A 14,570-nucleotide genomic window follows, 5' to 3' on the forward strand; every position below is an offset into this window, starting at 1 on the left:
TATATGTATATATAGTGTGTGTACATATTATATACACAAACAAACAAACAAAAAAAATCAATTCAGTTCTATGTAGATGTAAACCATTTCTAAAGTGAGCATTTAGGCCTTCTTTTTGTCATCCGTGCCTTCAGTCAATGGAATAAAAATTAGGGATGCACGATCCACATTTTTTTTACTTCCGATCCGATCCAGATACCTAAATCTAAATATCGGCCGATAACGATCCAGTTCTGATATCATGATCATCATTGATTTTATATGAGGCTGTAATAATCTCCTCTCAAGTACAATTTGTACAAATATATGTATGCATGTCCATAAATGCAACTTGAGGTAAGTTTTATTAATGTTGGATAAGTTTTAAAGTTAGAATTAAATTCTGCTAACACAAAACATGTTTTCTTTTCATTCTTTGCTTTAAATTGGATATTAAAGTGATTAAGTTAAGTGATTGTTTAAAGTTATTTTATATTTTTTAAATAAGGGGCAGATAAGAATTATTTTTCTTCTTTCTGCACTCTTTTCATTCAATGTTTTCTTTTTGATGAATTTGTTTTGTTTCTTTTAAATGAATGAATAAATGAATAAAATAAAATGTTAAATGGGGCAGCATGATGGCACAACTGGTAGAGCTGCTGCCTCTCAACGAGCAGGTCCCTGGTTCAAACCCCGGTCCAGGGGCCTTACTGGGTGAAGTTTGCATGTTCTCTCCGTGCATGCGTGGGTTTTCTCCGGGTGCTCCGGTTTCCTCCCACAGACCAAAAACATGCATGTTAGACTGACTGGTAACTCTAAATTGTCCGTAGGTGTGTGAGAGAGTGAATGGTCATTTGTCTCTTTGTGTCCCTGTGATGGACTGGAGACCTGTCCAGGGTGTACCCCGCCCCTCACACTGTGATTGCTGGACATGGGCACCGGCGACCCTCGTGACCCAAAATGGAAGAAGCGGGTAAAAGATAATGGATGGATGGAAAATGTTAAATGGCTTTAAACATCTGCTAAGTTCATGGCATAAACCAATAGACATGTTCCTGTTTTTAGTATTTTACATCACTTTATAATGTAGCTGTTTTTGTTTCGTTATATATATATATATATATATATATATATATATATATATATATATATGTATGTATGTATGTATGTATGTATATACATATCATTTTCTTGTAATTTTCAAATCATGTTTTTTATGATTGTCTACTGTTGTACTGATAAATATCTCCTTGAGGGTAAACTATATCTTGGCTGCAATTATCAAGCTGAGAAATCCTTCATTTTCTACAACTGATAGTGGTTGGTCATTAATTAATTGAAGTTTAGAGACTTCTTGGTAAACATTCGAGCTCCGTGGCTTCAGCGGTTTGTTATTTTCGTTCAGTTCATTGAAGGCAGTCTGATTTCGGTCAGCCGCGCTCAGTCTGCCCCTCCTCCGACACGGACAGACAGAGCGGGTCAGACTGAGCATGGCTGACCGAAATCAGACTGCCCTCAATGAACTGAACGAAAATAACAAACCGCTGAAGCCCCGGAGCTCGAATGTCCGTCGTAAAACTAATTTTACCGTGGTTTAATGTGGTGCTATGGCTCTGCAGACATTGCACGTTGCTGTCTTGTTTTGTGGTGTGTTTAGTATAAAATACTTCCACACAGCGGACATGTTTAGATGAAAAGTTGGTTAGCTGTTAGCCACAGTGCTACTGCACGTTGTAGCTGGCTGCAAACTATGAAATGGATTTCCTGAACGTGAGGCGGGTCTTATTACTCTGGGTTCATGAGACACGCCTCCGTTCAGGAAATCCATTCCATAGTTCGAAGCCAACATGCAGCGCAACCAAAGACATGCATCATAGATCGGAAATATCGGCAGGTTGGATCGGAAAATCGATACGTGAATTATGCTGGTATTTGAGCCCGAAACCGATGCTGGATCGGATCGGCCCCATCCCTAATAAAAATACAGAAATACAAAACGTCAAGACTTGGAATGGCTCCTTTAAAGAAGCTGGGCACCTAGAGACATAAACTAAACACCAAAACTATGCAAATAACTGGGTAATGATTACTTGACTATTTCAGGTAAACCAAACTAAAGGTGAAGATTTCAAGATATGGAGTGCCAATAAAATCATGAGGCTGTCAAACATGAAGTGAATGCAGACACAGCTGCAGGGAAGGCAACCTTCACAAAATATCTACATTAACAGTTCTGCTCTCTAAAATTAATCAACCAATGAAAAATCAAATTTGTAGCCAAACAAGACGGTACGGTATGCGTTTGCATAAAAACGTAAATAAACAAAATGCACAGTATAACAAACACCACAGAATTTGTTGCTCAGGTCCAGTAGAACTAAATTAAACAACCATATAGGCAGTGGTGCTCAGCAAGGTCATGATGATTAAGGGGATTTTTAATACAAATTTATGCACAGGTAATCTTTCGATAGGACGCCTTATAAATAAGCAGAAGTTTGATTTTGTCTTTCTTTGTAAAGACTGCCTTAGCTTTTGATTCCACTGTTTTGTTCTAATCAAATTTGGGCAGAGGACATTCGAGCACCAGCCAGTGATAGTGTGATGGCACTGAAAACAGATCGGTTCACATCTTTTATCTATGCCTACTTTGTTCAAAGTATAAAGTTTATTACTGCTCTGGTGACTCGGAAATATAAAGAGACCAGTAAAAATGTCCGTGCATCTCACTCACACAACAATTTCACAACAGAATCTAGACCTTTCAACACGCATGAATGGAGGTGTCCAGAAGTGAGCATTCATTTGTTACACAACGGTTATATTTTTTAGTATAATCTGCAAATTATCTGCTGTTTGTCTGATTTTCTCTTTAGGTATGCAGTCTGACTCTCACTGAACACAGATCGTCATCTCAGCTATGACCTGTGGAGAAACGGGATGAGTCCCAGCTCGTTTCCATCCCTGACCATCAGATAAAACTCACGCTGCATGAACACTTCTGTTCTTCTGTAAGAAATACCTTCTGTAAGACTAAAACTTCTGTAAATACAGTACACCTGGTTCAACTTCCAGTTTGTTAAACAACTATAAAATGCTATGTAGGAAACACAGAAGCATGCGAGTGTTGAATAAAAATATATATATATAATTACCACGTGGGGCTGCAGAGTAGGGCAGAGGAAGTGGCTGGTCACGAGGAGCCAGGCCTCTCAGCAGGTCTGAGCGTTGAACAGCCATGGCAGCAGGCCACTGGTGCATCTGCTGAGAGGTGATGTAGTCGTTGAGCAGAGTCTGGCGGTTCTCAAGAGCTGCCGTGTCAGGAAAGCCACGAATGAGGTACGGGTAAGGATGAGGGTACGCCGGATTGGGAGCAAGGTGGCGGGGCAAGAAGTAGGCGGCTGTGTAAGAAGAGCACAAATGTTAAGAAATAATTTATAGTAAAAATATATAAAACATCAAAGCAGCTTCAATTCAAATTAAAGTTTTGCCTTTTTCTGTACTGTAAGATTTTCTTGCATTGAAAAGAGCTTTAGTTTTGGCTTCATAATTCCAAGAAAAATCCTACTTTGGAGTTAAATTCATGTTTTAACAGCTCAAAACAACAAAGTAAGCATTTAGATCTTTAAAGCAAACCCTAGTTTTAGGAGATAACGCTAACACGACAGTGGATGTACCTGGGTCAATAGGAATACCGCGGGGCAGCGCAGAAGGATCAAAAGCTATGGGGATCTGACGAATCACGTCTGTAGTGCCGAGGCCTTGAAGCAGACGCTCGTAGGCTTGTTGATCTGCAACACTGGAGAGGGGGGATTTGGTGGAACTTGTCTCTCTGGGAGTCGGTGTGGCTTTACGCTCTTGAGAGGGAGTCTTTCCAGAACCTGGAGTAAGAAAGCAAAGACAGAAATGTTTCCTGAAGTTCAAAGGATGAAGAGTTTACTCGTAATATACTTTAATCAGCTTTGCTGTATCAACAGTTACATTCAAAATGTATCCAAGAGGAAAATAATTTATAAACAACTTTACATTTTAGTTTCATCCCGTTTCCTTTTGAATGTTTCATATAATTTTCCTTTAGTCTTCAGTAGAATCGGTCTGGGCTGTGTGAGACATACACACCTTCATGCTGCCTTTGGCTTGCCTCCCTGGGCAAGGGGGAGCCACGATGTGAAGGAACAAGATAAGCTGTCCTCAAGCTACCTTTGTCCTCGTAGCTCATTGGGCTGTGATGGGCTTTGCCTCCCTGCTCTGATCCCAAAGTGAGCGGAGAGGAGCGAGCCATGGTGCTTGCTGTGCTAACCACCGCACTGGGCCGCCCTTTAGGCACCTCCTCGTACCGACCCCTCTCCGAGCGCATCTCCAGGTGGGAGGCTGAACTGGGATAGGAACGTGGCGAACTTGCGATAATGGAACGGACATCGTGGCGTTTCGTTGAACCAGCTGCATCCTGCTTCACAAGTGTTCCCAAAAGTGAGAGACGGCAGAAAGTATTCAGTTAAAAGTCATTACTTATTGAATAATCTCTGTATTCCTTAGAACTGTGAGTATACCGGTGCTATGATTCCCTCCTTGACAGGCTGTCTGGGCTCAGTTCTTGGAATGAGGTGGATTGAGCGTCTATCCTCCTTCACAGTGGGCACAATAGTCTCTCTGCCTTTCATTGGGTCAGAAAAGGAACCGACCCCACGGGGTGGTGAGGTTTCTCTCTTCATCTTAGCTTCTCTCCTTAAGTAGCCATCCTGAGGGTCGAGATGACGAGGTATACCTAAAATTGGAGAACAAGTTGTTACAGCTTTATGTAAAACAAGTAACATCAAGTTAACAATACATTTTGAACCTTTGTACCTTGTGAGATGGAGCCTCGGATGTGGTGGGTATCCTTGTAAGGTGTGTGATGTGGACTGTCTCGATCATGAGGCATGGCTCGACCAATCAGACCTGAAGGTTGAAGGAAAGGAGCAGTGGGATTTAGGATTATGGTGAATATATTTAATTGACAGAATGCAGGGACTAAAGCAGGAAGAAATCTTCTCACAAATTTTTTCTACACCTAGAGGTCACACAAGCACCCCGCCGCCACAAACCATACATTTGAAAGCAATTCCCTGCATACAAGTCACTTCCCAAAGGTTTTCACGTTAAGATGAGTATACTGTGTACATAACCTTAGTAAAAGTACACAGTATAGTGTTCTCTAATGAAGCGTTGAAGTTGTAAGAAGACTTTAACCTGAACCATCTAGAGTCTCAAGACAATGAGATTCTGAAGGAAGACAAGTTTTAAACGATCTTTCTGTAGTTTATGTTAATGGCATTTCACTGTTTTCAATTGAGGGGTTGTCAGACATATTAAAAAAATATAGCACAGGATGTTCTTGAACGAGTATAAATTAACTTTAATTTATTTTTATTTTTTTTGCCAGACTGACACATTTCTCCCTAAAATGATTCAAAAGGACCATATTTACAGGATTTCAGCTCATATAGTCATTTTATTTTATTTAGAAATCCGTCCTGACCACATTCAAAATGACACAAACCCGTTGTGACGACGGAGAACTTGAAATCATGAGTACGTGCCAAACACAGCATTTAAGTTGACTTTAGGTTTTCTCTTACCTTCACAATTAGCAGCAGGCAGCGAGTCCCTCATGTGCAACCCTCTGGTTCCCTCCATGACATCATAAGGACGCTTTAGGCCAAGATATTCCCCAGACTGCCCTGAGCCTCTGCCCTCATCTTTGCACGTCTGCGCTCCTGGGCCTAAAATTAATAAATGTTTTCAAGTGAAGAGATCCACTGATTGAACAAAGGAACAATAAAACATGCAGTATTGTGCTGGCTGATGCACTCACGATCATATGTGCGTATGTGTCCACTGTTGCCATCATACACCACTTGTCCTTTGGACAGTGCTTCTTCTCGCTCCCTCTCAGCTCTGCTGGTACTGTCCTCTGTGATTAGACGCGTTATGGTTCCCTTATACAGGACATCTGCTGGTGTCCCCTGGGAAAATAGATATATATAATTAATAGATATAGATATACTTGACAGTTTTTTTAAATTAAAAAATTAACTTAAAACAGAAGCCCAACACATGGTTATACAAACTTAATCATCAAATCTTGTCACTGGGTTGTCATTCAAAAACAGCGCCTTTTATATCGGTGAGTTATTTTGATGGAATGTCCGATATTTAACTTTATCGCTAATATCGGCCGATACCGATACCATGCCGATAATATCGTGCATCCCTACTTTTTTCCATTTATTTCTTTAAACTTATTTACATATCCAACTAATACAGTGTCTCTGCTATTTGTAAGTCACGTCAGGCCAGGTGATTATTTAAGGTGGTGCAGTACAGATTTGCATAAAGATTACCAAAAGTATGTGGAATGGAGCCGGGTCTGAAAGCTGTCCAAGAAGTGAACTCCTCTCTCGCTGCTTGTAATCATTTATAGCCAAGTCATGCTCTGACATATCAGTAAAAACTGGACCTATTACTTAAAAAAAGTGAGTCCAAGAAGCAGTGTTGAAGTAACAAAGAAAACAAATTATTACCAATTATCATTAAAAGATTGATTTTAAAACGTGTTTTGATGCTGGGAACCATTTTAGAGCCCTTTGAGCTATTTTTGGAAATAAAAAAAAAGTTGTAGAACTTGCTCAATAACACAAACAATAATCACTCAACTAATATACAAGACCGAGTCAAACCTGCAGAACTGCAGCACATTTTTTCTGCTTCACTGCAATAAGTACTGATTTAGGAGGTCAATCCTGTTTTTAGCAATACCCTTTAACAATGACGCTGTCCAAGTGTTGGTTAACAACATACTACATGCTTGTTATATTGGTGATAAACTGTATAACAAAAAAAATCTAATAAAAGTAAGCAAACAAGTTCTAAAAACATTGGCAAAACTGCTGAACTTAATTTGTGAGCAGAAAACAACAAGGGGCTTAATTTAAAACTTAAATAACCATTTTACTCTGTTTGCATCTTACATCTACTGGTTAGAAGGTGATCACGCTGAGCATGATAAAAAAGGAGACAGTGGCTAAGAGGACACTTCTGTTGGTTGCAGCTTTTCCAAGAAGTGTTTACCTAAAGGAGATGGGGAAGGTTTGTTTACATGATCAGATGGCAGCGACTGAAGCACTCTATGACTCGCTGCCATCTCTGTGCGATCAAACAAATGTGCATACACATATTGATTTGCCTAGCTGTGAGGTGAATAACAGGACAGATGGCACCTTAACATTTACTTCTCTTTCCGTTTACTAATGTTTAAGGTGGGATGACAGTCTTCTCAGCTGATTTTTTTCTTCTATGCTAGTTGAATCTGACATTAGAGTGGGCATATCAGTGACTGGGTTTAGCCAGCATCTAATATGCACAGATAAATAAAAGAGGGAACAGATGCGGTACAGTGTGTACTTGTTGCTAGGGCAACAGTACCATTCAGAGCTGTGGTTATGTCACGCAGCCACAGAAATCCAGCAGCCACAGCACTTCCTTTGCCTCATGACCTCTCACCAGTTCTGCTGCTCTCTTTCATCATAGGTGCAAAACTCATTTGCAAACAAGCTGTTGCACAGGGTGCTTCAAGTTGTGTGTTTAGGGGCCAAAGATTGCATCAGTTTTTGGAAAACTAGGGCAAACCATCAGAAAATGTGGCAGAGTGGTAATCTGTGCGATAGCATGAACCTTAATACAGTTTATTGTGCAGTCTAGAATCAGACGACCTGTCGGCCTAGGGTAAACCATGTTAACTTTTGGATTATCACCTTGTACTGTAACATGAGTAAGAAACAACAACAACAAATAAAAGATCTAAACCATAATAGGCTGTGTTTTAAAGCTACAAATATGACCATTCTGTTATCCATTTGCTTACATTTCAAGTGAAATAGTGAGGTTGTCAAAATGAAACAGGAAGAGAACTGCTGTCTGTTGTAACAGATGACTCAAATTTGCACGTTGTCAGCAGAATACTTGTAATGCTCATGCTTGAGGTTTGCCTCATCCAAAGCAGTGGTGGTGTTTTGTACATATACTAGATGAATACACTAAAACCCAAAACATTGTGGTCAAAGAACAACTCTAAACACCATTGAACCAAGAGCCTGAGAGTGCCTTAAAAACAAGACAGCAACTCCATTATAAGGCATTTGAATATAAAGTCACTTCTTAAGCATGGTGATTTTAAATTAGTCTTACATAATGTGAATAAGGGTTTATATAAAATTCACTGAAAATCTTCACAAAGACTGGCTAAGAAATTACAAACCAATTAGGTACTCATTTAATACTGAATAGCATCCTACAGAAAAGGTAGCCATTCTATCTTACAAATTAAAAGTCTTAGAAAAGGTTTGCTGGTTTGAGTGGTCTGAACTTACATGTGTAATGGAGCCTCCTCGATAGGAAATTGCAGAATCTTGATGTATCCTGGTCCCTGGCAAGCCCTTAGTGATACTCCCTCCTTGGACTGCTAGAATGGAAGATGTAAAGATTACAAGGAAGAATCGATCGCATAAGGCAACAAAGAAAAGAGTTAAAGACATACAAAATAAAACATACTGTAATGTAGAGGCACCGCTGGAGAAACTCAATGCTTAAAATAGGCTCCTGAGTGTTGATCTACCTCCGACATTCATAACTGGGCAATTTCTTAAATTTTTCACATCCTCTAATGCCCCGTCAGATTGAATGGGCTTCAGAGAACTAAAGTCAGGACGGTTTCTTTTTGTTGAAACGTTTCATCTTCCATCCAAAAGGCTTCATCAGTCCGAGCAGCCACAACAAACTCAGTCTTAAAAGCACCTTCACATTAAAGTCAGGACTGTTTTAAGTTGAGGTTGTCTAGTTTAAGTCACTGAGGGACTAACAAGTTGCTCAAAAGTAAATATTTTCTAGAAAGTGCATCAAAAAATATGAATACTCATAATTTATGAGCATGAATTTTAGCCAATCCATGATACTCTGCATCTATAAGGAGAGTGATTTGACAAAATGTCTTGGTATTATCTTTTATCTTTAACTTAGAATGAGAAGTATCTATTCAGCACAGCTCTAATAGCACTGAACTGTTTATGGAACTGAAATAATGACAGGAAATGTTGAAGCACCCACCACGTCCAGACGCATCAAGAGGCCCCCCCTGGGATGACAGGTTATCTGGTAGAGAGGAGGAACTGTGAGGGGACAGCTGCTCTCGCTTTACCACCGGTGAACTACCTGCTGTACAGAACATTACAGGACGGAAAAACAAGGCACATACAGAGACGATGATAAGATGAACAAGACTGGTGACATAATTATATTACATTTTGAGACGATGAAGAGGAAGTTACATTTTAGAGGAGGAAAAACAACCTGGACTGTGTACTGATTCGCACAGCCAGTTTTACTCACAAACTTTCTTCTCCATCCACGACACCCCCATCGGTGCCGGAGGCATCTTTGAATGGTCAATGCCATGAGCTGGGCTGTGTAACTGTACAGGGGTCCCCTAAAAAATGACATTTAAAAATTACTGTAAAATACTTCCATCACTGGTTTTAAATTGGTAAGATTCTGTTATTTAATTTATTGTTTTAAAATTTTAACCACAGTATTCACGTGTGCAGCTAAAACTAACCTTAGATCTATGATTAATGAGGATGGAAGTTGATATTTTATGTGTGGTGACATACCTGTGTGATAGAACCTCCTGGCTTGGTGGAGGAAATAAGAGGCGGAGGTTCTGGCATTGTTAGGTGTCTCACTGCTGGTAGCCTCACACTATCTGGTGGGAGACCAGCAAGTAAGGGGTGGCCAATCTGCTGTAACGCTAAAAGAAAAATCACAATGTGCATAGAAGAGTTAAACAATTACTAATATATAAACTTCAGCTTAACATTTTAAGAAGCCCTTAATGTTAAAATGAAGTTTTCTTCCCATGATAAACTGTAGAATAAATATTACAATTCATTGTAGTACATGTGATGGTCAAAATAATTAGAGTAGGCAATACAGAAAAGGTTCCTCACTGTTGAAGTGGAGCAGGTGCTGGTCATGACTCATCTTGGCCATGTCTCGAGAGGACACGGAGTATGGGGAGAGAGTTGGGCGACCCCAGTTTGAGGTCCTGGGGTCATCAGGACCCAGTGTCTGCTTCTTAGTGTCACCATGTGGAGAGAAAGCTTGGGACTTCTCTGCAACATCAAAACACGGGAGGAGTCACAAAACAGCAACAAACTGGACCACCTGATCTGAGAAGACACCCTGTTAGTCACATTTTGTATTAACTTGTTACTGTAAATTACAATTTCTATTTGTAGATCAAATATTCTATTTAATCAATCCACTGTTGTCTACATAACTGACTCATACTGAAGACAAAGTGTCTCTAGTCATTTTCCTGCTGCTGTGAATCACCTCTAAAATTAGCAGACCAACATATAAAAAATCCCACTGCTAATATTGCATTTTAATTGTGTAAGCTAAGTTTTGCAGGGATTGTAACAGTACTTTGTGCTAAAAGGGTCACTGTAAGTAATTGGTGAACCTTCTCAATCCCTTTAAGAGGAAAATAAACTACACGCCTGACAATTTTTTCTACCTGAAAACAGAAGCATGAACTACATTAACTTTTCTGGTAAATACATGCTAATGAACTGGAGCTTCAGCATATGTCTAAACCTGATCTTGTGTCAAGAATTAAGAGCTTTGTCAGTAATTTCGTTTTAAACAATGAATCAAATAAGAGTTTAATAAGCTTCTGTTCCCAGATGGTAAGAAAACGCCTCTGATCGTCTGGCTTGCTGAAAAGTCTCGCACTGTGTTCTCAAGAGATTCACATTCCACAAGCTTACAATAAGTCCACTGAACTAGACTTTATATTCGCTTCTGGGTCAACAGCAACACCAGGACATTTATCAGCTCCCTCACCACGAGTGTCCTAGAAACACTTAAAAACCTTAAACACCACAGAACAGACTCAAGGTCAGAGCTTGTAAAAAGGACCCACAAAGTAAAACTAGATCAAATGCACCTAAAGCTGCATGCTGTGGAGTTTAAAAAAAAAATATTATTAACTTGTTTTCTAAAAACAACATTTCCTCTATTTTTAAAGACCTAATGTACCAGGTCAGGTAGACATGGTGCAGTATATTGACACTAAGGATCCTAGGGATACTTGAACCAGCTAAATGAGCATATAAGGTAATAAAAACATACCATCTTTTTCATTGATGGAGGGGCTACGAGAGCAAATGTGAGGGCTGGTGCTGATAAGAGCCTCTCGGTCTCTGTCAGCCTGAGGGGTGTAAGGCTGCTGTTTGCCTGGCTGGCCTGAAAGATGCTGTTGTTGTTTGACTTCCTGAGAGGACTCCCCATGAGCTGCAGTGATCTGTTCCTGGTACAGAGCCAGGGCGTGGTGGGGCTGCACTGCCTTCCCAGTCCGCTGACTGCCCTGTGCTGATGCCTCTGGCGTCTTTATACAGAAGAGGACAGAAATAAAAGGGTTACATGCATGCAGACATAATAGAAGTCCTGTCCAACCAGGCGTTGACATATGGTTAGCCACACACTTTATCTGATCAACATGATAGGAAAGATGCAGCTCCTATTTCTTGTTAAGCTAAAGATTCACTAATCCTTGGCTTCTTCTTAATTGTTCTTCAGTTTATCTTCATCCATCTGGTTGGCTTAAATAAATATGACTTCACAATTTTACCTGAGGTATAGTTTTCTCTGTCAACACAGAGATGAGGACAGTATAATCACTGTAAACAAAAAGGGGGTATGGTGTGCATGCATGTGTGAAACATCTGAAAAGGGCTGAGTTGTTCCTTTTTAATCATTCATTTATTCATGCATAAGAAAAGCTCACAATTGGTGGTATAGTGGCAGCCCTCTGTTTGAGCTGTTTCAGATCCATGGGCTTCTGTAGTGGGGATGAAATGACCCCATCATGAGTGTAGTTCAGCAAGCTTGGCCGTGGAGAAGAAATTCTGCAAACACACAAACAAAACCCATGGTTGTTGAGGCTGATGGATGGTCAACATTTTCTGTTTATCGTGTTTAATAACGGATGGCATACTTCGTAATTTAAAAAGCCCACAAAGTGTCTGGTATTTACTTTGAAACTCAATGTAACAAACCAATGTAAAGTAAAGTGGTGAAAGTAGCAAGAGAAAAAGTTTGTAATAAAACCCCACATGACTTCATATCCTTAAAGTGCATAAAGTTTGATAAACAAGTCCTCCGTCACTGAGGGATTTTAATAGCGAACGTTTGTAGCTTTCAAGGTGAGTATTTTTTTGGAATGGAACTGAACAGAGACTGAAATTAAACCTTAATGTTTTGGGGGCAAGATATTCAAGTAAGTAGCAGTATAGGAAAAGAGAGGAAGGTTTTTGTGTAAACTGCTACATTACCAGTGGACAATATGACCACCATCACAGCTACAAGATCTATACTAAGATTTGTTACACATGTACAAAAAAACAAAAAAAACTGATGCAATGTGTGGCATTAATATGGACTACCACCATATACTTTATATTTATTGCAAAACAGCGTGCATGCTTTTACTGTACTGCAAAAATGGTAAGCAATTAGTGGAAGAAATGCTGCCTGTCATACAAAAAACCCACTGCATAACTAAATAATTTAACAAGATAACCGTCATTTAACACCGTTACATTCAACTGAATTACAGATTTATCTCAATTTAAACAGTTTTGTAAAACAGTGGACTTGTTTTCAAGTTGTTTCCAAGTAGAAACAATGCACAAATAAGCCATTATGTAATCAGATTTTGGACTAAAAAAGAAAAATAATAGATTTGCGTGTGGGTGAAACATCTGATGACAGAGCTTGAGACAGTGTTTAAAAAAAAAGACACTCTTAAATTTGCTGAAAACATAACACACCGAATCAAAGACACACTTGCACAAGATTTTTTTAGTAACACGCACACACACACGTGCATGCGTACACTCCTCCCTCCATTTGTTTGATTTGGCACAGAGGGCAACATTTCCCTCAGCTCTGCCAGTACATGCAGTCTGCTGTCATGGAAAAAAAATTGAACAAACACCGTGCTAACAGGACTAATCACTCCTCCCACGCACTTTGACACCCATTTGTTCTGGCCTCATTCACAGACACACACAACATATATTAATGGTAAATATATATTCCATTCATGCAAAGTATAAATACAATTCCTGTTTAGTAGGAAAGAACAACCTGTAGTACACACATACATACACACACATAAAAGTGGTTTGACAAATATGGTTTTGCTGCCGTACAGTGTAGCTAGGCAACTAATACCACTTCAAAACCCTCTCTGCTTTGTTTTCTCATGTTTGCTGTGGTAGACCAGTGAAGTAGGACACCCAGGCAAAAATGAAATAAAGAAAAATCAAAAAGTTGCAGCCGTTTAACACAAGGTAAAAAAAATTAATAAGGTAATTTTATAAAATTAAAATAAATTATATTATAATAAAGCTATTACTGACCTGTTCTTGTCTACATTGTCGGCCTCCTCCACTTCATCAGCGCTGCACGTGGCACTAGAGTCGCTGTCCCCTTGCAAGCCTGTTTTGGTTGCGTGCTCTTTTTTGGAACTCTTGGTGCTGCTTTTGACTTCTTCCTTTTCTGCTGTTGGAGGTTTCTTATCTGCGGTATCGTTGGGTGAAACTGGCTGCGGCTGCTCTTTCTTGGGCTCCCCTGTCTCAGTCTTTATTTCCTCCTTAACTGCTGAGTCAACCTCCTCTTTGACGGGCGGCTTCTCATCGCCTGCCTGGCCCATGTCTGACTGGGCCTCCTTGTCCACAGGGTTGGAGCTGCCCTTTGGCCTGCTTGAGCCTTCGTCTTTAACCTTGCTGTCCTCGGAGGAGTGCGGCGAGGGCAAGCTCTCGGTGTCCGAGCTGTTGTTCGTTCCACCTGGCAGAGAGAAGAGGCACAGATTAGACTGCCAGATCAGACTAGGCACTGCTATCTTTTCACCCCTGAACTCCATCTGCTAGACCAGATTCTTCTCAATGCCATCTTCTAACTAATCAGATTTCACTCTGCAATAAGGGGGAACATAAAACCAATTGGGATGATGGATGTAATCTCCTGAGGATTCAATGGTCTCCTGTGATAGTATACTGTATGCAATGTGTTTCTATAAACAAAGTGGCAGATTTTCCATATCCCTTATTGATCTGATGTTGCAGATCATGATGCAAATACAAAACATAGATATTTGGTTTTGAATTTTGTATCTGAAGTTTAAACATGTTGCTATATGATATAGCTACAGATAACTGTTGGGTCGGGAAATCAAAACGGTGAAACGGGTATTTTCAGACAACCGTCAACTGTTAGCAACAAGTTTTCAGTGGATCTGTGATTTTATCCTGATGCATGCTCAATAATCCAGGTAGAAAAATCTAAAAAAGTTAAATCTGGTCCTCTGGACATTCAAAAAAACCCAAAACAAAGCAAAACAACAAAAAATGTAGAAACGTTTCGTCTCTCATCCGAGAGACTTCCTCAGTCTGAGGAGCTGTATTCAGCTCAGTCTCTTAAATAGCACC

General features: G+C 39.9%; 1 protein-coding gene across 3 annotated transcripts in view; it reads right to left on the reverse strand.

Moving 5' to 3' along the window:
* Positions 1–14,570, reverse strand: part of ncor2 (nuclear receptor corepressor 2) — an 83,374-nt gene that overhangs the window by 11,038 nt on the left and 57,766 nt on the right. Inside the window, exons 19-33 of one of the 3 annotated variants that reach the window (XM_037681175.1) lie at positions 13,503–13,929; positions 11,864–11,984; positions 11,209–11,464; positions 10,020–10,184; positions 9,684–9,820; positions 9,403–9,499; positions 9,121–9,225; positions 8,388–8,479; positions 5,834–5,984; positions 5,598–5,741; positions 4,825–4,917; positions 4,530–4,744; positions 4,099–4,429; positions 3,657–3,860; positions 3,135–3,380 (exon numbers count right to left, since the gene is read on the reverse strand). In XM_037681175.1, the coding sequence (XP_037537103.1) occupies positions 3,135–3,380; positions 3,657–3,860; positions 4,099–4,429; positions 4,530–4,744; positions 4,825–4,917; positions 5,598–5,741; positions 5,834–5,984; positions 8,388–8,479; positions 9,121–9,225; positions 9,403–9,499; positions 9,684–9,820; positions 10,020–10,184; positions 11,209–11,464; positions 11,864–11,984; positions 13,503–13,929 (2,784 nt within the window). Of the gene's footprint in view, positions 1–3,134; positions 3,381–3,656; positions 3,861–4,098; positions 4,430–4,529; positions 4,745–4,824; positions 4,918–5,597; positions 5,742–5,833; positions 5,985–8,387; positions 8,480–9,120; positions 9,229–9,402; positions 9,500–9,683; positions 9,821–10,019; positions 10,185–11,208; positions 11,465–11,863; positions 11,985–13,502; positions 13,930–14,570 lie in introns of all 3 variants that reach the window. The other 2 variants (XM_037681174.1, XM_037681173.1) reach the window with 2 other exon arrangements.

This window comes from Nematolebias whitei, chromosome 8, assembly GCF_014905685.2.
Source record: "Nematolebias whitei isolate Nwh7 chromosome 8, NemWhi1, whole genome shotgun sequence".
NCBI lineage: Eukaryota > Metazoa > Chordata > Actinopteri > Cyprinodontiformes > Rivulidae > Nematolebias > Nematolebias whitei.